Source organism: Tasmannia lanceolata, unplaced genomic scaffold (assembly GCF_043159265.1).
Source record: "Tasmannia lanceolata isolate RefF3 unplaced genomic scaffold, GAP_Taslan_0.1 ptg000002l, whole genome shotgun sequence".
In the NCBI taxonomy this organism is placed as follows: Eukaryota; Viridiplantae; Streptophyta; class Magnoliopsida; order Canellales; family Winteraceae; genus Tasmannia; species Tasmannia lanceolata.
Genome location: NW_027518679.1, coordinates 57,815,301 through 57,840,104, shown reverse-complemented (window position 1 = coordinate 57,840,104; position 24,804 = coordinate 57,815,301). Strand labels below are relative to the sequence as shown.

The 24,804-nt window shown below is 38.9% G+C and overlaps 2 protein-coding genes across 4 annotated transcripts; both read left to right on the top strand.

Moving 5' to 3' along the window:
* Nucleotides 1-9,440: 9,440 nt before the first annotated feature.
* LOC143881226 (uncharacterized) lies at nt 9,441-15,425 on the top strand. Of its 3 annotated transcripts, none has more exons than XM_077384222.1 (9): nt 9,441-9,705; nt 10,940-11,222; nt 11,316-11,699; nt 11,820-11,878; nt 12,290-12,364; nt 12,456-12,546; nt 12,650-12,721; nt 12,831-12,941; nt 14,804-15,425. In XM_077384222.1, exons 2-9 carry the CDS (start codon nt 10,980-10,982, stop codon nt 15,269-15,271), a joined length of 1,503 nt encoding a protein of 500 aa, XP_077240337.1. In that variant the 5' UTR covers nt 9,441-9,705; nt 10,940-10,979; the 3' UTR covers nt 15,272-15,425. The 3 variants fall into 3 exon arrangements, with proteins under 3 accessions (XP_077240337.1, XP_077240343.1, XP_077240333.1); XM_077384228.1 differs by having other exon boundaries at nt 9,442-9,705; nt 11,313-11,699; nt 12,459-12,546; XM_077384218.1 differs by having other exon boundaries at nt 9,442-9,705; nt 11,313-11,699.
* A 5,425-nt stretch (nt 15,426-20,850) lies between these two features.
* LOC143887520 (auxin-induced protein 22D-like) lies at nt 20,851-23,651 on the top strand. Its single transcript, XM_077391605.1, has 4 exons — nt 20,851-21,384; nt 22,013-22,218; nt 22,312-22,411; nt 23,185-23,651. The coding sequence occupies exons 1-4, from the start codon at nt 21,161-21,163 to the stop codon at nt 23,258-23,260; spliced, it is 606 nt and encodes a 201-aa protein (XP_077247720.1). The 5' UTR covers nt 20,851-21,160; the 3' UTR covers nt 23,261-23,651.
* The last annotated feature ends 1,153 nt before the right edge of the window (nt 23,652-24,804 follow it).

Sequence of the window (24,804 nt, the reverse complement as noted above, 5' to 3'; positions counted from 1 at the left end):
CAAGTAATTTTGGGCCTAATTCTTGTGGATGGTTCTCTTTGCCATCGGGTTCTCCCACACGCGCCGCCAGTTCTCTTGGTCATTTGGGGCCGAAATCAAGTCGGCGAACTACTTTCCGATTTAGCGGTTTCTCACGTCTTTGGAGGTTTCACACGGCAGTGGAGGTTTCACACGTCTCCTGACTCTATTAAACTTGCATACAAGCTTGAGTCACTTTGAGTCGAAGAGGAATTTGTGTCTGGTTGGGATTTCTCAACACCCAACAGCAACTTCGATTGGAATTTTGTGTTCCTTTTGGAGCCCTCTTCCTCGATTATAGAACCTGGCGATTGTGTGGGTTACAACTTTTTTGGCCAAACCCTCATTGTGATCAAACCTTATATTGGAAATTGATATTGGCAGCCCTCCCTCACCGGTTGCATATTGGCATCTCTTTCTTGGTGGCCGAATTGCCGAATCTTGCTAGTTCCTTTTCACCAATTCGTACACAACTCGCCTCGGGTTTGGCCTTGGTTGGTACCTTGTTCTTGGTTCACCCCCTGTCAATCCTAATTATCATTGGGTTTGGGTATTCGACTTGGCTGGTTTGTCCTCGCCTAGGGTATTACCTTGGTGATAATTTCTTGCTGTTGGATTTGGATTTGGATTTGGTACGCGATTTGGTTCACCGATTTGGCTTCGGCTTTCGCGATACACAAATCAGGTGCACTCTTTTCATATTTACTTTTGTTGTTAGTGTAAAATGAAAAAGACTACTAATCCCTTTGAGATGGTCAAACGTTAATCGTTTGGACACACCATATAAGGAAGCTACTATGTTGGTAGATAAGGTTGAGCCTAAAAGTTTCACTGCCATGTTGAAAAAAATAAAAAATAAAAAATAAAAATAAGGCCAGTACTTCTTCAAATTGGTGGTCGGATACAGAAGCCATTTGTCATGCTTACAGTATTTCAAATTGACAGCTAGTCGATTTGCCAAAAAGGGCTAAGACTATGGGCTGTAAGTAGATATTTGTATGTGCTTCTACAAATTTTATTATGGTCTTAATCAAACACCTAAACTGTGACATCGAAAATTTGACAAAGTAGTAAAGAGCTTTGGGTTTTCTGATCAATTACTCTGATAAATGCTTTTACTATCATTTTGTGTCAAATAAGGTCATGATTATTTGCTTGTATGTAGATGTTGATTATTGTTTCCAATCTCTCTCTGTGGTGAGTAATGTGAAACTAACCTTGGGTAAAGAATTCGACATGAAAAGACCTCAGTGTTGTTAACACCATTCTTGGTACGAAAGTAAGTTTTTGAAAGGCACGGAATCGCCCTTGGCCTAGCCCATTATATGAAAAAAAATACTTTTCTTATGAGGATGCAGTGAGTGCAAACCGATTGAGACACCATTTTGATTGTACCAAGAAGCTGATCTCTAAGGCAGAGACAGTGTGTGGATCAGTTAGATTATTCTAAACTGATTGGTAGTATCATGTTTGTTATGTGTTGCACTGGACCAGACATAGCCTTTATAGTTGGCATGCTGAGTCATTTGACTAGCACTCCTGGCCATGAGCATAGAAATGCCCTTATGAGGCTGATGAGATACATTTCGTGTACTCAAGAGTATGCTCTGAACTATGGTGGCCATCCACTTATTGTGGAAGTTTATTCTGATGTATCATGGGGCTCAGAATCAGATGACAGCAAATTTATTGTTGTTGTGTGGAAGTCGAATTGGAACTTTATGCCCTAACTGCAGCTATAGATGAAAGCTAAGGGATAAAGAATCTGATTATGGTTATGGCGTTCCACTGACCCGATTAAAGATTAGTTCTTTAGTGGGTTAAGGATTAGTTCCTTATGTGTGTTATGTGATAATCAAGCTACAACAATGGTTGTGAAGAACTCACTCTTTAATGGTAAGAGGAGACATCTTAGGCTGCAACAGGCCATATGCTGAATTATCTCAAGAACACGGGATTATCACTTTGATTAATACGAAATCGAAGGATACTAGGCCGAAGCTCTCACAACAGGGACTGACCAAAGATCGAATATTCAAAATTATGGGGGAGATGGGGTTAAAGACGGTGTAGAATGTCTTAACCTACATCCATGTTATTTTGACTTTTTCGAATCTCCCTCTGTTTTGGCTAAGATAGGCACTTGATATGTTTTGATGATGTTTACAATTGTTGTATGTCATTCCAAATTTGATGACATGTCATTTTTTGGGAAAGATTGTACATTCCAAACTTGATGATACAGCTTAACTCAAATATGGATAAGATAACTGTAACATTCCAAAAAAGAAACATGAAATGGTTCTTTGCAAAAGAAACTATTTGGTTTTGTTCTTTATTGAAACTTGACATTTAAGAATGGTTATTTGCAAAAGAAACTGTTTAGGTCTTGTTCTTTATTGAAACTTGACAATGATGCTTATGGTGAGAGTGATACTGACAACTTTTCAGTCATTTTGGAATTGTACTAAGTTTCTTCAGGTAGAATTAGATACTTTCGTTAATTATGGAATTGTACTAAGTTCTTCTTTAGGTAGAACTAGATACTTTAGTGTTTTACACGAATGATTTGATTCATTTTTATAAAATCCACATTTGGTAATTCACAGGGATTGGCGAAAAAAGGAGGAGCTTGTCTTGATTTGGACTTTGATGAAGATGACTTACTTAAATCTTCTAAAGTTATAAAGACTATGCTTTTATTTCAGTATGTATAGAGTTCACTTTTTGTGGAACTTTATTTTGGATCTCGATGAGAATCATACCCCATGAATGAATTCCTCTAAGATCAGTGGGGTTCACTTATATGTGAAACTACCTTTTGGTTGAGTTTAGCTTGTTGTATATCTAAAATTCTTGGTTTGTCATAAAAGGATTCGTGTTTTCAGTTGGATTACAAATCTTTTATGATATAGACTATATGGTGATATGGATGATTCAATATTTTGTTGTGAACATTACACTATCTATCTATTGGATTGTGCTATATGTAGAACATATGAGGAGATTGTTGGGTATATAATATAACCCATGTATGTTCTAATATAAGCCCAATAAGATAATGAACCGGTGTAGTGGGCCTATTTGGGCTAGAGCCCACTAACCTATTAAAACCCTAGTGTATCTAATATATATAGGGGCTGGAGGCAACAAACTTGGTATTCCAAATTAGATACCTTGGGTGTAATGCTTCAAGCAACCTCTTGCTTGACCTAATTACTCTAACATATATCACTTCCTTGTATAACTAAATTTATAGAGTCAAAGGTTTTTCGATAAAATAATTTATAGAAAAAAAGTGATTGACAATAGAAAGAAACTGTGGTTAGCATACATTATGTTATATAGCAAATATTATTGTACAAACTAGTCTAGTGCTGCTATGAAGACCGAGAGTGGGACTGAACAAATCGCTTCATGCCAGATGGCATGGGAGGGGTAATTTTGCCATTTAAGGGGAAAAATTCAACAATCAAGGAACCAAGATTGCTAACTCGTGAAGAGGCTGTTAGTTCGATTCCACTCTCGGTCCCCCAATTCGGTTTCCATATCTTTATTCAATTTGTCCCTATGTAATGTGTATTTCATCACTACCATGCTTTTTTTTTTCAACATAGATGAAAAAGAAAGAAAAGATCACGAATAAAGTAGCTTAAAAGTTTTGCTGCAATCAAGGTGGATCTCCCAATCGTGAATTCTTTCACAGCCAAGAACATGCTTTCTACAAGCCACTTCTCATACACATCAAGCACCTTCTCCCACCTTTGCTTGGCCCTGTTCAATCAGTCCCTCTAGTGACTTTAAATACATGCACTAAGTGGATAGTTGTAATCAACCAAGATTTAGTGAAACATCCCAAATTTGGAATTTCCACTAAGTCCTATTTGATTATAACTATGGTTAGTGAGTGTTTATACAGAACACTCACAGGGATAAAGATAGCAAGAGATAAAATAGCCATGGAAAGATATAAAGATGAAAATCCTACCAACTAAATCTAGCTTAATTGCCAATCTATCTAAATTCCCTAATCTACCACACACCCAATACAACGATCAAATCTAAATCTACTCTAACATCCACAAAGGCTCACTTCTAAATAGATTTAGTCCTATTCATTTAATTCATCTAAGGTGGCTGCTCTCTCATGCAACAGCCGGGCTGCAAAATGCCTTGTGCGATGGCCGTAGCAAATCCCTTATCCCTTAAAATTTTGCACAAAGTAGGAACTGTCATTGAGTTACGATCGTGAGATGACAACTGACGAATGGGCTGTAGGGTCGAGAGACAGGGATAGAGAGATATTTTTAGTTTTATTATGTTAAATGTTATAATCTAAAATTTTCATTTTCCATTTATCCATTGCAACCATTAAAACAAGCTTAAAACTCAAACTTCTATGACCTGTCTATTTTTATGGTAATCAAATCAATGAGATAGGATCATTTTCTCTAGAAGATTTTTGGGCCGTGACGTATCCACGATGAGAACCACTTAATGAAGGTCAAGACTTAATGATGGTCTAGATCTAGATCGAGCATACGTATAGCTCCACTTCAGAGAGCAAGGTCTCCCCTGCACTCTGTGCTTTGAAAAATATAAAAGCCCACTAGTTGATGAATGACCAAAGAATCGAGATTATGTACAATTCTCGGCTAATCAAATAATTTCATTTATTGTACATCACCACACATATACTCTAAACAATATACCACCTACTTCATGAACTCACATTTCCTAATATCATATCCTATAAACAATATACCATCTACTTCATGACTTCTGAAATTGTAAAAACATAAAAAACAATTGATATTCCTCAAACAATTACAGAAACCCAACACCTGAAACCATAATCCCCTGTCAATATCCACCGTAAATGCCACAAATTTCTAACACATTTATTTTTTTGCCTTTGAGCTTCTTCCAAATTCTAAGAGCCCGGACGGGTGTGGCTCTTCGGCATAAGTCTCCGGTTTGCGACGTGTGATCGAATCCCACACGGGCTTACCCGATGTGCGTGGTTTTACGGGCTATTGTGCACATCCGTAGGGAATAGTCCTACTTCCAAAGGGCGTGGGAACACCCTACGTCACCAAAAAAAAAATCTACCAAACGGATAAAATCTAGCCAACAATCGACTCGTTTTTTTATGAAGGTCTTTGAAAGGAAAGGATCTAATCCTGATCCAACTAAGAAAAGAAACCCCAACAATGAAAAAAACCTTCAATCCCAGAAAATAAAATACCTTTAAAAATCGATTTTGCCAGGCCCAGATTTGAGTTTGAGATTTTAAGGTAGAAATATGCAGCTTTTCGCAGTCTCGCTCATATCCTCGACCTTTCGGTTCATTCGCTACCAGGTCAATCCTTTGAGCCTTTGATTCATTCGCAGTCTAGCTCATATCCTCGACCTTTCGGTTCACTCGCTACCGGGTCAAGCCTTTGAGCTTTTGACTCATTCGCAGTCAAGCTAGTGTTCCTGACTCTTCGGTTAATCTGTAACCAAGTCAATCCTTTAACTTCTGATTCTGTCAGGCTATTACCTTTCTGGTTCATTCGCAACTAAGTCATCATTCTGACCTTTTTGGTTCATTCACAACCAGGTCGATCCTCTGAGCCCTTGACTCATTCGCAGTCTAGCTTGTATCCTCAACTTTTGGTTCATTCGCAACCAAGTCGATTCTTAAAGCCTTTGGCTCATTCGCAATCTAGCTTCTATCCCCGACTTTTCAATTAATCTGTAGCCGAGTTAATCCTTCAACTTCTGATTTTGTCAAGCTATTACATTTTTTGCGTTCATTTGCAACCAAGTCATCGTTTCGACTTTTTCGTTTCATTCGCAACTGAGTCGATCTCTGAGCTTTTGACTCTTTCGTAGTCAAACTTTTCGGTTAATCTGTAACCGAGCTAATCCTTTAACTTCTGATTCTATCAGGTTATTACTTTTCTGGTTCATTCGCAACCAAGCCAAAATCTTAGGCTTTTCGGCTCATTCGCAGTCAGGTCTATTTTCTAATTTCTTGACTGATTCGCAGTCAAGTTAATCTCTTTGACTTCAGGCCGTTCGCAACCAAGTCAATATTCCGGCCTTTTTGGTTCATTCGCAACCGGGCCAAAATTTTAGACTCTTTGGCTCATCCGCTACCAAGTTTCTCGCCGATTTCTTAATTCATTCGCAATTAAGGGAATCTCCTTAACTTCGACTCATTCGCAGACGAGTCAATCTTCCAATTCTGAGCTCATTTGCAGCTAAAATCAAATTATTGACTTTCTGGTTCATTCGCAATCAAGTCATTTTTCTGGTCTCATAGTTCATTCGCAAGTAGGCCAATATCTCTGATTCCTTCGCAGTCAAGTCAATTCCTTGCTTTCTGGTTCATTCGCAACCATGTAAATTTCTGACTTTTTGACTCATTCGCAGTTTAAGTCATTGTTTTGGCTTTCGGTTCGTTCGCAACCAAGCCAGTTCCTAATTCTTTGACTCATTCGCAGTCAAGTGTTCTGATCTTCTGGTTCGTTCGCAATCAAGCTAATTTCCAACACTTCGAATCATTCTCAGTCAAGTCAATTCCCCGTCTTCTGGTACAATCGCAACCAAACCAATATCTTTCTCGGCTCACTCGCGGCCAAACTAACCTTTCAACCTCGACTCGCTCGCAATCAACTCATTTCTCTTCAATTTCCAGCTCATTCGTAGGGCTGCAACTCGAGCCGGGTAAAACCCGACCCGCATCGACCCGACCCGAAAATTGCCTGGGTCGGGTTCAGGTTTCATGGGTTTCGGGTCGAGCCGGGTTCAGCATTCAAAAGCCTGCATGAATCTCGGGTCGAGCCGGGTTTGAAGGGGCCCGACCCGACCCGACCCGAGTTACATAAGTTATAGTATGTATATTTTTTTCTATTGTTAGTTAAAAGTTAAAGGGATAATTACATTTACACCCCCTCTAGTTTCTGACACATCCACTTCCACCCCTATAGTTTAAAACGTGACAAATACACCCTTGTAGTTTCAATTTGTTTAAGGTAGGCCCCCTCAGCGGAAGGTTCGTCCATAGATTGAAGGGTTAGGATGATCCGATGGAGCTGATTTTTTGGGCACACCCTAACTATGTCAGGACCCATCAAATGAACGCTTTGGATCATCCAAACAATGTGGGCCCACATTATTTGGATGATTTTTTGGTAGCGTTTGGATTCGGGTAGGGGCCCACATTATTTGGATGATCCAAAGCGTTCATTTGATGGGTCCTGACATAGATATGGTGTGCCCAAAAAATCAGCTCCATCGGATCATCCTAACCCTTCAATCTATGGACGAACCTTCAGCTGAGGGGGCAAACCTTAAACAAATTGAAACTACAGGGGTGTATTTGTCACGTTTTAAACTATAGGGGTGGAAGTGGATGTGTCAGAAACTAGAGGGGGTGTAAATGTAATTATCCCAAAGTTAAAAGTGAAAACCCACACGCACCCACTGTTACTGTATGTCAGTGTAATTTCTGCTTCTATGAGTTGAGTTGATTCAAGTGTTTGATTCAGCATTATTTGATTGTAATTACAACATTGTTTGATTACAGCATTGTTTGATTCAAGTGTGATGTGAGTGTAATTACATCATTGTTTGATTCAAGTGTAATGTGAGTGTAATTTCTGCTTCTATGAGTTGAGTTGCCTTGCCAAACAAGAATTTTCCTTAAAAATTTGCGTCAACGTGAAAAAACCTGACCCGACACGAACCGACCCGAGATTTATCATGGGTAGGGCCGGGTTTGGGAATCGTGGGTTTTCCGAAAAAAAACCCGACCCGACCCGACCCGAGATATTTCTCGGGTAGGGTTGGGTCCTCCAAAACCCGACCCGCCCGACCCGAGTTGCAGCCCTACTCATTCGCAGCCAAAGCAAAGCTTCTGATATTCTCAGCACATTCGCAGTCGAATCGATCGTTCAATACTTTTTGCAGAAAAGTTACCGTGCTCCCCATATCTTGCCACTATTATCAAGGCAGTAAAAGTTTGTTTTACCTGAGTTTTAGTTCCATCGTCACAAACCATGACTAAAATTTATGAAGGATATTTTTGGCATTAATGCATTATACGTATTTGGTAATGTCGTGTCCCATCTTATTAATTAATTGTTATGTCTATGTCGCACATTAGACACTCGGTGGGACCTTCCTCATTTGTCTATGCTCTACTTATTTAATAGGTAAATGATATATTTGCTCCCTTTTCTTCCGTGGGCCTCCCCTTCTAGTGTAAAACAACAGTAAAAAATGCACTAAAGCGGGGGTGGCCCGGGGAAGAATAGGGGGTGAATACACCTCCCATCTAGCCTCGAAATCAAAAGGTTCGTTGCAAAGTCTAGATAGACATTGACTCTGACTGAAACGTCGCACCCGCCAAACAGATAATTCTATTTCATCCATATCCGTTCAAATACGTAATTATTAGAGGTCAATCTACGGTCGAGATTGAGCGCGGCCTCCTGAATCCAGGCACATAATCCTGCCACGTCAGCTATAGGGAGACAGGCTCACGTTCTCTCCAACGGAAAAAAAAAAGCCATATATCGGACCGTAATCCATTAATTTCGTTTTTTATTTTCTTAATCTGGAAATTAGAGTAGTTTTTATACAGGGACGAGATTGCCCTTGTCATAAGTTCAAATGACAAAAACAAATTATTTTCCTACCCATGCTTTCATACTGTGGAATTAAAAGATTAAAAACCCATATTTCTCAAGATTTTCATCATAAAGTAAAAAAGTTGTAAGATATCGATTATAAATAGTTTATGGCCTTATCAAATTTGAACCGTTCATCATATCAAGCCATCTTAAAATAGTTTATGGCCCACTGATTGGACGCACCTGATCGTGCTAATTAAGGATCAAATTCACTTTTTCATAAGACTGGGAAAAACGTAATGGGAAATTTATGAAAAGTTAAACGAGCTTATAGAGAAATTATAAGCTTTAAAGAAGGTCATTTATGTATTCTGAGATTTTATACGGTGTAAGCCTTCAAAAAATATTGTAGGGCTTACACCAGAGGATGATCCAAAACCGTCCATTTGATAGGCCACAACGTAACTATGTTTTTCCCAAAAAATCATTTCTCTATGATCTAGCCTTTCGATCTATAGAGAGAGGGATCATCCCATGGAAATTATTTTTGAGGCACAACCTATATACGTTGTGCCCCATATCAAATGGGCAGTTTGGACCATCCTATGGTGTAAGCTGTATAGTACTTTTTGAAAAATACTGGACTTTACGGGCTAACACCATGAAATAAAAAAAATCTAATGCTAGATTGCTAGGGGCTTGGTTGCCAGCTTCCGAACCTTGGAGGGTATTTTCGTCATAAAGGAATTTCTGTCATAATTTTCGTTTTATCGTTTCGTTTGGCCTTTTAACTTTTCTGGATAGAGAGAGAGAGAGAGAGAGTTTTGCTTTCAGACACTGATGGAGGAGTTGCAGAGAAGAGGAAAATTAGGGTTCTAGAGACGAGAAATTCCCCCATTTTCGTTCGATTTTGAGCTTTTGGAAGGTTTCAACCTCCCGATTCGGATTTCAACTGCTCAACCTCTTCAAATCTATGGAAATCACGGCATTTCTCAACTGTTTCTACACTAATTTGAACAATTTCGTCCTTAGACCCTATCTCTAATCTTCGGTTCCAGAGGTAAGCTGGAATCTCTTTCTTATTCTTCCTTATGATCTCTGTGAGCTTCGCATTTCATCTTTTTTCTTTTTTACTTCGCATTTTTTGCACTGAAATCTGTCCACGTTATTCTGTCTTGCCTTCATCAGTGATTTACATCCATGTGTTTGGTAAAATCGACTTAGATCTCTGCGTTTTCTTATTTTTCTTCTCGCTTCTAATGTCATGAATTCTGTAGATGTGGTTTCGTTTCATTACTAGTCACATAGCCGATCGTTGATTTTTGTTTGGAATTCATATGTAATTGTAGAAACTGCTAACAGGAAGGTAGAAAGAACAAAAGTTTAGGGCTAAGATTGTTGGGTTTTTCGCCAAAGAAAACACACTATAAAAATTACGGGGCAAATATATGTTCGGATTAAATAATCAAACAATCAAGAGAGCAATCACACAAAAGAACACAGATGATTTACATGAAGTGGATGCTAAAATTTGAGGATTTTGTTGCTGCTGAAATCTGACCTAAGGTTGGATGGGTCCCAGCTTGAAGCACAAATGAGGAGATGACCTGCCCTCGCGAACAAACGGTCAGAAAGCTGTTAAAGTATAAAAGATTAAATTACTCCTTCTTTAGGAGTAATTGGTTGTTTCACTGTGTAGTCTGCTAATTGCCTGGGTTCAAAACTCCTTGATATTAAAAATCCACATCTAATGGCCAATCCAAAAGATGTGCCACATGTGCCATGTGTAGGCCAACCCAAAAATGAGGGGCCACACGTGAGGGGGAGTGTTAAAGTATAAAATATTAAATTATGCCTTCTCCAACAGCTTAAACTTTTGGAGTAATTGGTTGTTTGACAAAAACCACCGAGTTTGGACTCCGGGGAGGCTCTCCGATGCTTAAGTCAGAGCTGGCGATAGTAATATGAGCTAGCTGATGAGTACTCTGGAACGGACTGAATGCAAAAGTGATCTGGAAACAGTAATACGAGCTAGCTGATGAGAACTCTGGAACTGACTGAATGGAAAAAGTGATTAAGTCCCATACCTTGGAGATTGGGCTTCTATTTATAGGAAAGATTAGAGTCCTTACTTGCTGTTGGTTGGGTGTTCGCCATGTGTCTGCTCCCGATTGGTGCCACATGTCCCCTCTCGATTGGTGGCTAATTTTACCCCCAATAGATTTCATCTGAAAGCTTCATTGTGTGTTATTTGAGTCTGTCTAAGCGATGATCTTGGAAACTTGTTGATGCAGGGTTCCATTTTCCTTCGAACTTATACATTTATTTGTCGTGATGGATTCCGAAAATGGGGTTACTTCGGACAACGATAATGGTGCTGTGGAGAAAATCCATTCTATTGATGTCTTGGGGCTGAATTCAGGCAAAGAGAATGGGAATGTCGACAATGGAACTGATGCTTTGCAAGCAAATGGCCTTTTCCAAAATTCCTCAGATGTCCCGGACCTTAATTCTACTGGACTCGAAGAAGAAGCTTCTGAAAATGTCTCCCAAAGTGAAAGCTCTAATCTTTTGAAGGTATATACCGAAAGTGATTTTTAGAATTATTTGTTCCTGTTGGAATGAATGACTACATATAGTAAAAGAAATATAACCTTCTGTGTGTAGAAGAAACCTGGAGCTGAACGAGGTAATTGTCCCAAGAATGGTAAAAAACCAGAGGACCAAGCTGGTCGAAAAGGTCCCACAATGATGCCTCGAAACCAGAAGACAACTATTTCTCAGAGCCTTTCCTTCTCGTCAGGAGAAGTTCTCACCAGTGGCGTGAGCAAGAACACTGATGAGAAGCAGATGAAAGCCGAGTCTAAACATTTCCGCACAATTGTCTCAGAAGCTGCATCCTCTGCCTCCAATGGATCGCTTACTTCTACATCCCGTTCAACATTTTCCGGTAGGCGAGCTTCATCCGGAGTGAGTTCTTTGGATACAAACACAGGTGGGCTCTCTTCCCGGCGAGCTACTTTGGCTTCCTTGCCTACGACTAGGCGGTCTCTGGTAAGCATTTGATCTTGCTGGTTGACAGATTGCCTTTTTTCTTGTAAATTGATTGAAAAGACATGTAAATGTAGTTCACATAATGGCTTTCTTATTTTACATCTATCTTTGCTTAATCAGGTGGGAAAATCTGGCTCATTGAATTCAACCGTCAATGGCCCACTCTTTGAAAACCCCCAGTAAGTTATCATATTTGGTCTTCATAGCCTTTTTTTGCTTCAATTCTCTTCTTTTAAATTCTAATAGGAGTTATCTCATTTTTTTGTAGAAGTTGCGTAATGATATGTACAATGTGACCATTAAAAAAAATGACATGTACAATGTGTGCTTATCTTGCTCTATGGTTTTCCGTAGCTAAGATCTTCATGTTTAGATGTAATTAAGGGGCATTATATTTTTGTGCTTCTCATTTGGGATGTATGAGTTGGACACAAGTCAGAAATGCATGCTCATATGGGAAGCTGAAGTTTGCCTAACACCTTATATTCATGTTTGAAACTTGTACTGGTCAATGTCCAAGTTCTATAATTTTTGATGTGTTGCACAAACCATCCTTTCAATTTAAAACGATTAATCTATTGCTATTGCAGGTCACATGATCAAAATCCAAAGTCATTGAGAGGAGCATCAATCAAAGATGACGAAGATGCCCACTCAGCTACTTTGTATTGTTCTATTCTTGTTCATTTCTTTCTGGTGTATTCTTCCAGTTCTGTTTTCCTCTAGAAAGCTTGTAATGCTCTACATTATTTTTAGAAGGACCACGTCTTGTCAGTTAAATCAACAGAGGAGCAGTGGTTCTGGTTTTGCTTTCAGGCTGAATGAGCGTGCTGAAAAACGAAAGGAGGTGAGATCAAACTTAATTACTAAGTACCTATCTTGAATTATTGTCTCTCTTAATACCATTAGGTTAAATTTGAATAGTTTGTTGATGCTTTTCTATTCACTAGTTCTTCTCGAAGATAGAAGAGAAGATTCATGCGAAGGAAGCGGAAAAGACCAACTTGCAGGCCCAATCAAAGGTGGTGAAAAAGCAATTTAATTATCTTCAAAGCTTTCTTTTTACTAGCCTTCTTGCGATTGTCCCACTTCAGGCTCTTTCTAAGTTTCCCACAACATGGTACTTTACAGGAGAGCCAAGAGGCTGAGATCAAGCAATTGAGGAAGAGCTTGACATTTAAAGCTACACCAATGCCAACTTTTTATCAAGAGCCGGGTCCTCCAAAGGTTGAATTGAAGAAGGTAAGTCATTACATTACGTTTCATTTTGCTATATGCGTACATGACTAGGGACATGTCATTTCTGTATGATTGATCTCAATTCTGTTACTTTTGTATTGATGGATGGAGGAATGACATAGCCTAGGAAACATCGTGTTGACTCTTGAACCACACTTTCACTTTCTTTTATTGATTCTTTGTTTACCACATAGAATTGAAATTCTAGACGTTAACGTTATCTTGGTAATTAATAGCAGTGTATTTATCAAGATCTTTTTAAATCTTGAGTCCTAATTGGACTTTCTTTTGTTGACTCATCGACATATTTACCACATAGAACTGAAATTCTAGACGTTGTCTAAGAATTCCTATATTCATTTGAATAATAAATTTGTTTGTTGTGGAAAAGGCAGTTATGTCAACCTCTCTGTCCTTGTCGTTATTAGAGGGGTTGTGCCCCCCCCTGAATTTAATCCATAATGCCCCTAATTTTGTGCATTGGACATTATATCGAGGAAGCGGCATTCCACGTTGATGAAGATTTGGTGCCATGATGCTTTTTCCCAATTATTCTTTTGTATGCATACTTTTGAGTTGGGATCGTAGGCTGTTCTGGGGATAATTCATACTTCTAGTATAGGGGTTATTCAACACCCGATTAAATCCTCCTACAATCGGTTCATACTGAATTTTAGCTTGACGATAAATAGATTGTTGGATCAGAGGTAGTTGAGCACCGACCATCACAATGTTGTCATTTACCACGAGTTGCTTAACTTTTGCCACAAGGTCTTACAGTATCTTTTTTTTTGGTAGATAAGGTCTCACTGTGTCTGTCACAATTCCATCATCTGGTATTGAAAATTGCAGATCTAGATTACCAAAACCAATGTTAGAGTACAGTGGTTGGATCAATAGAGAGAATAGACATGCATAGCCCAGGAGAATGCATGGATGCTCAATACCAAATTTTTTGTGAGTGACTCTTTTCCGCCAGTTATTGGAGGTGGCTGGTAGTGGGCGTGAAGTTGGAGTGGCAACAAAAGATGTATCTAAATCTATCCCATGACCAGAAATGTCTAAGAATTGCTAGGTTATGAAGCCTGTGCAAGCCACCATAAGTAGAGGATTTGTGCATCTAATATCCCTACCAAAGTGTGTTATAACTGAGATCCTTAATAAGCAGAAGCCTACTACCAGATGTTAAACTCACATCAGGTTCACCTTTGAATATTAACATTGGCATTTTGTTGGTGCTTTGAAGTTTGAAATTTGAATGTTGTATTGGCATAATTCAAACCATTGTGAAAAGCAAGCATGCTAGCTTGTTTTCTCATCTTATTCATTCTCAATTAAATACCTCAATACTGTCGCGAGCTTCTGTTTTCACAAGCTTCAGTTTCTTCCTATAACTGGAACTGGACCTCCAATTTTCATGCTTTTCCCTTAACTCCCAGTCATCAACTTAGCATTATCAACATATGAAATTTATTTTATTTTCCACCATAAATAATATCCTTGTCTCGATTTCCCTGTCTGACTTCCGCACTCAAAACAGCAATGGGTTTTCTGACTTCCAGTTTTCTTTCTTGTTTCTTCCGAAGGCTGGTTGTGCTGTGGTCTGCTGTCTACTTTTCCATCATTATCATTTTGCTGATGCCATATATGTTTCTTTCATGTGTTCTAGATAAGATGATCTTTAATGCTATGGTAGTGTTTGAAAGAATACAAAGGATTTCTTTCTCAAAAATTCTAAAAGCAACATTTTAAGTTAAAAGAAAATACTCAATTGTTTTCCTGACCCTAGTTTCAAGTTTCAGGCTGTGTTTGCATTTACAAATGCTAGTTTATATCTAGTTAGTAATCTACTCATGGTGCATCAGATACCAACAACACGCCCAAAATCTCCAAAGCTTGGACGGCATAAGACCTCCATAGCTGCAACAGGCGAATCTCTCGAAGTTGGTAGGAGCTCGTCAGGCTCAAACCGGGATGTGGACAAGTCAAATGGAGGAAATCTTCCAAATGGCAATGAGGATTCAATCACTTCAAAGAAGCCAATTCAGCAGTCCCTCTCTAAATTGCCATCCCAAAAACCATCAGCAACCAATCCAGGGGTAAAATCTGTCAACCCAAAGTCAGAGATCAAACACCCAGAACAGAAAAGCAAAAAAGCAAGCAATGGAGAAACTGAACTGAACCAAAACTCTCTTATCGATGTTCCCTCCGAAGCTGAAGCTAAGATCGAGCTGGGTTCTATTCAAAACACCATTGATGACGAAGAAACGATCCTTAATTTGACTGATCCAGTGATCACTCCAGACGGAGTCCCTGGTATTGGTGGAAGGTGAGTCTCTGTTATGGACCGTATGGTGTAATTTTTATTGTGCAGGATTGTTTTGTGAATAGTAAGGCCGTGTGCATTTGCTTGTTATTACTGGTTCTTAAGACTTGCATTTGCATTGATGCGAAGGTAAATATAACAAAAAATGTTTGTTTTTGGCATGGTGCATTTGAGTTTAATATTTTGAATTCCTTTTCTGGTAAAATCTGTTTCTCTGCCCACAAAATTGTGTTTCATGTTTCTCTTGAGTTTCTGATAAAATAAATCCTACAAATTATGGATCCTTTTTCTTATAGCCGCTGAATGAGCAAGTGACAGTGAAAGAAAATGCTGGTGTTTGGGATGGGCCATTGCCCAAGAAATTAGACATGGCGATGGGTAGTCTGATATGCTAATTGGCCTTGAAGTAAGCTTGTATGACATCGGGCTTTGCCAACTTTAAGAAAGCCAAAGCCCAAGCCTGGAACGTAGCCACTCAAATTTAGGACTGTTTTTTAGATTGAGCCAAGAGAATCTGGTGGTGCAACTCCAATTCTCTCTCAGAATTTGTCCCAAATCACGGAAAATTAAACAAAATTAACTTATATCTCAATTTCCACGTACAAAGAATTATCCAAATGATATGCAGACTCATCTTCATGTGGAATTTTTTTACATGCCTACATGGGTCCCACTTGGGGTAGAATAAACTAGTTTATATTTCGTCCAATTTTCTATCTAGTTGTTTGGTATGGATAGAATTCTTAGAGAGGAGGGTTATCTAGATTGGCTTGGGTAGGAGTTTTAGAGGAAGAGATCGAGTGAGTTTTAAGTAGTCTTAATGACGGAAATGAAGAATTTCAAACTCAAAACTGTGTTTTCCCAAGGATTGACCCTTCCCTCGAAGGGGAGTAAAGAGGTTGATCTTACCTCTAAGAAGATCAATCACATTGCGAATCGATTTTGGTTTGTAAAAAATTTCACTTATCAATCCCATGAGCCTCTTATCCATTCTCATTCGATCACGGTGGGGGAGCAAGTAAAAATAGAAAAACTCACATTAGGGTTTAGGGATAATCAGGCTCGAACTGATGACTACTCTCATCCATTAGATAGAGAAAATGGCAAAATTTCGTGATCTGAGCAAATTTGAATGTATGTGGAGATCTTATATTTTTGAAATCTTTGTGGAGGGGGGACAGTGGAAGCTCTTGGATTGCCATTGCCCTGAACATAATCACTGAAAGTAATTCTCTTGTATTTTTTTTATTTGTTTATTCTGTCTAAAGTATCTGTTTTTTTTTTTTCTTTTTTCTTTTTTGTTTCTATCGACTCTAGATCGATCTTTCACAACAAACACCTATCACATTAAGGCCCTGTTTGTTTTGGATTTTCAGAATTGATTTTGAGCCCAAAACTGATTATTGGACAAATTAAACACAAATTTGAATCACTTAATTAGTTTTGGGCTGAAAATCAATTCTAGGATAAAAAAAGAAGACAGGGCCTTAGTTCAATAATCAATTTTGGACTCAAAATCGATTATCAAAATCTAAAACAAACAGGGCATACCACTTCTCATCTGAGTGAGCTCCTCACTCAGGTCAATCTCAAGTCTCTCCTTCTCCCACCCTCCCAACTCCTCTGAACACCTGATAAACTAAGGTTCCATGGAAAAAAAATTCATGGTTATGGGTCCCACACAAACATTCTAAAAATGCACGGAGAGAGGGACTTATTTCTCCATACAGAGAAGGGGGGTCGAAGCATATAGAAAGATAGGGACGTCCTATCTACTCCAAACAGAGAAGGGGGCAACCATGGCTCTCCTGTTGCATGGGTCCCACACAAACATTCTAAATCCAAGACATCACACGTGTACTCTTTTAACAATTAATTCATGTCTTGTCATCTCATGCACGAGTGGGCATGGCAATTTCGAGATTTGATGTATAGTGGGGCCCAGTTTATAGCATGATCAAAACCGTTCATTTGTTGGGTCACACCGTAAATAGGCAGTGCCCCATTAATCATCTCCATAGGATGATCCTAACCCTCCATCTATAAAGGTTTCTATAATATGGAGTTCCTCTACCGATCGGAGGGTTAGGATCATCTATCCTTGAATAGTGGGCCATTATACTATTTGAGAATGACTATATATAGATGTAGGAGGATTTGTTTGGGAAGTAATAAGCCCCTTTGACATCTCTTCATCTGCAAAGAATTCTCGACGTGAAAACACAGAGACAAAGGGTAGACTTCACGCACTCACAACATATAAAATCTTTGAAAAGACATCTCTCTCTCTCTCTCTCTCTCTCTCTCTCTCTCTCTCTCTCTGGGAAGACCTGAAACCTGGACCCTAACCCAACTCTCAAATCTAATCCAACCTTAAATTAAATCGGGTTGAATGCGTCGGGTTCAGGTTGAGCCCGACCCAAGCTGCACCCCACAACTACATCATAAACATGATTATTTTGTGTAATCTACAACATTACCTGCTAAGTTTGATTGACAATGCATAGCTTGCTAAGTGAGTCCAATCTACAACCCTAACACTGCAATCTAATTTGAATAAAGACTCATACCTTAGGCCTTGTGCAAGAAAAATATTTTGGACTGAAATTTTTTCTTTGGAATAGTTTTCTTTTTACAACTAAGAGGGAAATGATATGATCATGGTGTATTTAAAGGGAAATTATCATTAATAGAAGGTCCATCTAAGTAAAAATTGAGTAGAGTTGGTTCAAGTTATCTTTTTTGTTTAGAAAAACTAGGAAATTTTAGAAATATTTTTCCCTTTCAAACTTTTCCAAAAAATTCCAGCATTCCAAACAGGGCCTTAGTTCTTTCAGTCTTTCATCCTTAATTCAGCTCTCTCCCTCTCCCTCTCCCTCTCTCCCTCTCTCTCTCTCTCTATCTGCTACTTTTTTTCTTTTGGCTTGTAATCTATGCACAACCTTAATGATCCATCTTTCTTCCTAACGAACAGTATTAGAACACTCCAAGGTGAAACACTTGGTCGGTCAAAACACTTGTCTAGGCATAAAATGGGTGTAAAAAAAACATTTTTTTTCATTTACCCTCATTTAAAGTCAAAAGAAATAGAACCATTTAGAACAAAAAGATAATTATTAAAAAATAAATTTGAATTTTCCGACTCAGATACGCTGATGCATGATCCTCATCTGGAAATCTATAGTGAAGTTTCCTCTTGGAACTCATCCAATTCCATAACAATCTTCAGAGACACTGACCTAGAATGACAATGATGGCTCAGGAAGGTTCATATCTGCATGGGTGCAATGACTCAGTTCCCATCTAAATTCAGACAGGAAGAGGGTCCAACCCATTATGGGATAAGGGTGTGAATGGTTGGACATATAACTAAGGAATTTTGTGGTCCACAACCCATGTGAAGAATGATGGCCACTTTGGATGGATTGGATTGAATGCAGTGAAAGAAAAATAACCCTAAGGAATTTAAGAGGTGGGGGTGACATTGTTTTTGCCTCTTTTGTCCAATGTCTCCTTATTTGAGCTGGAAGATTGGTTTTTTCATGAATTTGTGCTTGTGTTTTTGTGACTTGTGTGGGGTCCCAAAAGTAAACCTAAATCCACCTTTCTGGGTACATAGCCACCCCACCCAAAAAGCCATGGATTGCAAGAAAAACATTTCTCATGGGAAATTGCTTTTCTTTCCACGATTTATAAGTAAATGATTTGATTATGGTTAATTTAGAGGAAAATCGATGGTCACTCTAAGAAATCATTGAATAGGGCTGGTTCAAGTTATATTTTTTCCATGTGATAAAAAAGTAGGAAATTTTATAAATATTTTTCCTTTGCAAAATTTTTCTAGAAAACTCCTGCAATCCAAACAGAAACTATTTATTTTCTTAACTGAAACCCGAAGTAATCCTAATTCTAAACCCAAATGCAAAAAACTGGGGGAACCCTATTCCTTAGGTTGGGGTTCCAGACAAAAGCAAAGATCCCGCATTGGAAAAGTGAATGGGATTATAAGGACTTAAGCACCCTCCCCTTAACAGCTAGCTTTTAAGGGCGAGTTCTATCCGCATCCCAACAAGTGGTATCGAAGCCAGGGTGCGATAACCTCAGTGTACCCTCGAGGATGGAGAAAATCCCTCTAGGTGGTTCTCGGTAACCCCAATGGACCCTCGAGGATGGTGAAAACCCGTCAGGGAAGATTTCGTAGTTTCCACGTTGCCTCCGCTTGGAGGGGAGATTGTTGGGGGTTCCATGCAAAATGCAAGATCCCACATTGGAAAAGTGAAAGAGATGTAGATGCACTTATAAGGACTTGGGCACCCTCCCCTTAAAGGCTAGCTTTTAAGGACGACTTCTACGCAGATCCCAACACCTTATTTGTTTTTGCCCAAAATTTCAAGTTTAATCATTAGTATTTCGACTCAAAAAATGTCTTCCATAATCAAATTAAACAAAATCAACACATTGAGATACTAACTCAACTTCATGCCAAATTTCACCGACATCTATCTTGGTAAATCAAAGCATACGTGTAGGTTGCCACCATGTTGTGCTGATGTTTCCTCTCCAAGAAGTCATTACCATAAAAAGACAAACAAAAAACTTACTAAAAGACAAACAAAAAGGGGTGAAAATACAGTAATTTTTTTTTAAGGAAAAGAGAAGTAATTAAAAGGTTGGAAATTCTCCATACAAAGAAGGGGTGAGAAGGAAGTAAAGAATAAAGAAAGATAGGGATGTTTCATCTAACTACAAACAAGGAGGGGGCAACAATCATGCTGCTTGGGCCCCACTCATAAACTCTAAATCCAAAGTGCCACACGTGTACACTGATATGATGCTTCAGCCCTAACCAACCATTAATTCATATATCTTGTCATCTCATACACAGTTGGATGTGAAGATGCAACCACCCCCTCAAGATATCTCATTATTCTCTTCACTGCTATCTGATAAGTAATTTCAGGATTGCTTTGTTATTTACTCATATTATAAACTTTTTTAGTATTTTCTCTAAGTAACTTTCTCGGGACAAACTAAGAAGTTTGGATTTTCTATCCCTAGTGATTTTAAGAAAAATTGAGCCTTCAAATATTGTTAAGAACACCTTGATTGGATGATCCTAAGCTCTTGACCCATCAACCGTCATTTTTCATTCTATCAAGAAAAGCTAAACCGTTTAGATTTGTACTACTTACTTATCTTACGTAAGGGATGTTTGATGAGGCCAGATGGGAGCAAGACCATATTACTTTCTACAAGATCAACAGTCTTGTCATGATCTCACATGCATCCCCTCCCTTGATGTACCAAAAAATTGTCTTTTACGTACCCTATAAGGATTCATAGATAAAGAAAATGTCGAAAGGCTACGTTCATGGCAGCAAAACCTGGCCTTAATAAACCAAAATTCCATGGTTGCCAGACATTGCCAAACTAATAATTTTTCTAGAGAAATTAATAAAGAAGAAGTGAGACATTTGGGACCCCCTTCACGTGTGATGTTCCCTTTGATGGCCTAATAAAATCCGAAACACGGTATCTGACTCTTCATTCATAATTCTCACATGGGCTGCCTTCTCATCCCGCTCTCCATAGTCCTCTCTTGTCCCCTAATACACATCCAATCCCATTAAAAGATGTACCATTTCTCACCAACCGTGTTCCTGCTTAATATCCCCCCCTCCCTCTCTTCATATAAAAATACCCTCTTATTCTATGTTACAACAATCACATCTAACACCACCTTTCTCTAATCTTTTTTCTAAAACACCCATTGGAAAATTGGTTATCATACCATTGTCTCATCAGAAGTTTAGGTCCAAATTGTAACGTGCCTCGAAGCAATCTTCTTCAACTTCTCACCACCATTTCACCAACAATTACGTGGCTTACTAGGAAAATGAAAATGGAGACTAAGGGAAAGTACGAGGGTGATCTCAACCTCAAGGCCACTGAGCTTAGGCTAGGGTTGCCGGGGTCGGATATGTCGGATAAACAGGCACCGCCGGTGGTGCGGGCCGGTAACAAACGTCCGCTCCCAGATTCCGCCAGCGAGTGTATCTCAAAGGGTAATTCCGGTGAGACATCCGCCGGTAGTGATGACGAGATTGCACCGGCAGTCAAGTAAGTTATTATAGGAACCCGGGCGGCACCTCAAATTTAATTAATGTTTCTTTCGATGTTAAATGGACGTAAAACAAATTTTATGCTCATTTTTAGTATAAAAATGGGCATAAATTTGCCCATTTTACAAAGAAACGGAGCCTAAAATGATACAAGCGCGACCATGTTTTGATAATTGCACTAATCTATCTTGTCATTTATTATTTAGAGAGCTGTCAAGGGTTATTATAATTCCCAAAAAGCTAGTACAAAGCAATTAAAAAGGAAAAGACAAGTGTTTGTGCAGTTATTAAAGCATGGTTGTGCTGATATCATTTTCCTTGATTATTAGGAACCAAAAATGGGGAGTGATGAATCGACTCCCCAAAGACTCCCCATGTGTCTATCTCTCTCCTCTTTCTAGAGGAGAGAGATAGACACATGGGGAGTCAATTTATCCATTAGGGGAGTCTATTTATCACTGCCCAACAAAAATTACAAGAGGACGACACAGAACCTTGCCTCTAACTCATACAGTTACAATAAAATCCCATTCCAAAACGTAAATACAATAAAAACATTATTTATTACGAAAAATATAAGAAGATTTGTTTATTCAACCGATTGATGGGTGTGTTTGGATTGACAGGACACAAGTTGTGGGGTGGCCGCCGATCAGATCTTACTGGAAAAATAGCTTTCAGGCGAGTAAGAAAGAGGATGAAATTTTAGGGATATATGTGAAAGTTAGCATGGATGGTGCTCCTTACTTGAGAAAGATTGATCTCAAGATCTATAAAGGCTATCCGGAGCTTACGAAGGCCCTAGAGGATATGTTCAAATGTTTTATCACAGGTATGGATAACATGTTGATTACTGACATTATGCCTGCGGCGAGGATGAAGGCGATGAAAAGGATGATAAAGATTGTTTTGTTTGTGTTTTCAGGTGAACATTCAGGGATGGAAGATAAGGATGAGTCAGAATATGCAACCACATATGAAGATAAAGATGGGGACTGGATGTTGGTTGGAGATGTTCCATGGGAGTAAGTCTCTCTCTCTCTCTCTCTCTCTCTCTCTCTCTCTCGCTCACACACACACACACACACACATTTAGGGGTGCAACTTGGATCGGGCTCAACCCTGAGCCCAACGGGTTCAACCCGATTGAGGGTTAGATTGGGTTAGGGTTGAGGCCTTGGGTAACCTGATCGGGTGTATTTTTTTTCCTTATGCTACATTTGGTTGCTTGGACTGGCTCGGAGAGTAGTGGAATATGAATTCGAAGGGAAGAGACAACTTGAACACAACCCGTCTCAACTTGATCTGAATTGGAAAAACTGGTTAGAGAGGTTAGGATTGAGAGATTTAGAGATGGGTTGGGTTAGGGTTGGAGGGTGGGTACTACTAACCAAGTGAAACCTAGTACTCGCCGTTAGGCGCTGGTAGCTTGCTACCAAGACTTGCCTTATATATGAGTTTTGGCAATGACTAGGTCCGAAGGAGCCTTAAGCAATTGTACAATGCTTAAGTCAAGGCCCCTATTTCAGGTTAGGATCCAGAGATTTAGAGATGGATTGGGCTAGGGTTGACCCTTCTTGATGCGAGGCTCAGGTCGGATTAGGTTAGGATTGAGGGAATGCTACCTCGGATTGGGTTAGGGTTTGACTCAATCAGACCCAACCCGGCTTAGTTGAGTTGCACCCCTACTCAAAATTTCTAAACATGTTATTTATTTTTGCTGCCGACCCCAACTAGTTTGGGACAAAGGCTTAGTTGAGTTGAGTTGAATTATTTATTTTTGCTCTTCATGTTGCAGGATGTTCATCTCTTCATGCAAGAGGTTGAGGATAATGAAAGGATCTGAAGCTAGGGGCTTGGGTTCAGGTTTATAGAAAATCCTCCCCCAAAAAAACACCATAAAGAGATGATGAAAGAAAAATAGATGAAAATATGGCATGGCGAGGGAAAACAAACAGATTTGTGAGGTTGGGGTTGTCCAAGCTGGTGGATGAAAAAGGGTTGGATTTGGATCTCTCAAAACTGCATCATCTGACGATGGAAGGGTTACCCTTAATAAAAAGGCTGGGTGATTTTATATTTCTTTTTCTTTATAGAGTTTTGACAAACAAGATCAGTGGCTTGTCTTGAGCCTTTTGTAAAACCAAAGCTGCGTATAATGTTAGAGATATTGTGAATTTGTGTAGTGTATAAAACAAATTTTACATAATTCAAGTAAACTTGAATGGGAAAAACATGTCTCTTAACCTTCTTTTTTTCCCCCAATATCTTTGTGCTCTACCTAAATTTTACAATCTAGGTTTTAGCATATAAAACCCAGGTTTTAGCTTATAAAATTAAGATTCCAAGCTGCCCCAATGGGTTGTGGAATTTTTGGGGATAACTATCATGAATATGTAACTAATCTCATTGAAATTCTATAATTAAACTAATCGATCATCTACTTAGATCTTAGATCAATTTTCAGACTGCCTGAGCTCCATATATCACCATCTCTATAATTACTTATTCGACCGGGATAAGGGTAATTAACTTTGTCATTTAGATTTATCTTTTTTACCGGGATCTGTTTTCGAATTGTTTTCCTAAATATACAAAATTAGGAATTTCTTATGATTATTGTAGCTTAAATAGGAAAGCACTTGGGAAATAAGGAATGATCACAACATTTCCAAGAGGATGTCGGTTCGAATCCACCGAGATCTTAAACTTTGCAATCTATTTTACGAAAAATGGACTAAAAATGATTAGTAGGGATAGTTTGAAGAACTTAATAGTTGAAGGAGATTCTCTAAATGTGATCCGATGGTTGAAGTGTGGGTTCTTGCCTCTTTTTCCCATCTCCGGATAATATTCGCCATTTCAAAAAGAAAAAGAAAAAAAAAGAGTATACACTAATCGGGCCTACAGACCTTCCTATATTTTGATCCATCAGTGGGGGATATTAAAAATCACATTGGTACTTGAATTCACTAGATGGGACTACAAACCCCACTAATATTTGGACCCATAACAATAAAAATTGTTTCAACTTCCAAGACTAAAAAGTCACGTATTTGTTGATGACTGACCCGCGATTTCAAATTTGGGTATCACTCAAAGTTCCCATCAAGGTTCGTGAAAGTTCACGAGAGCTTTAGATGTCCAGACATTTGAAATCCAAGTAACTGAGTAAGTGTGACGCACAATTTGAGAGATAGAATCCAACTATCCCTGGATTACCGTGTACCAGTGCCACAGGACCTACCCCTGTTAGGACGATCCAAGTCCCAACCACGTTATATGGTTTCGCCAAGAAATCTAAACGGTTGATTTTTGCAGTACTCTGTCTTAAGAGTTAGATGTCTGTTCGGCATGAGACCAAGACCATGACCACATGGGTTGCCTCATGATGGTTTACAAGATCAACGGTCATGAT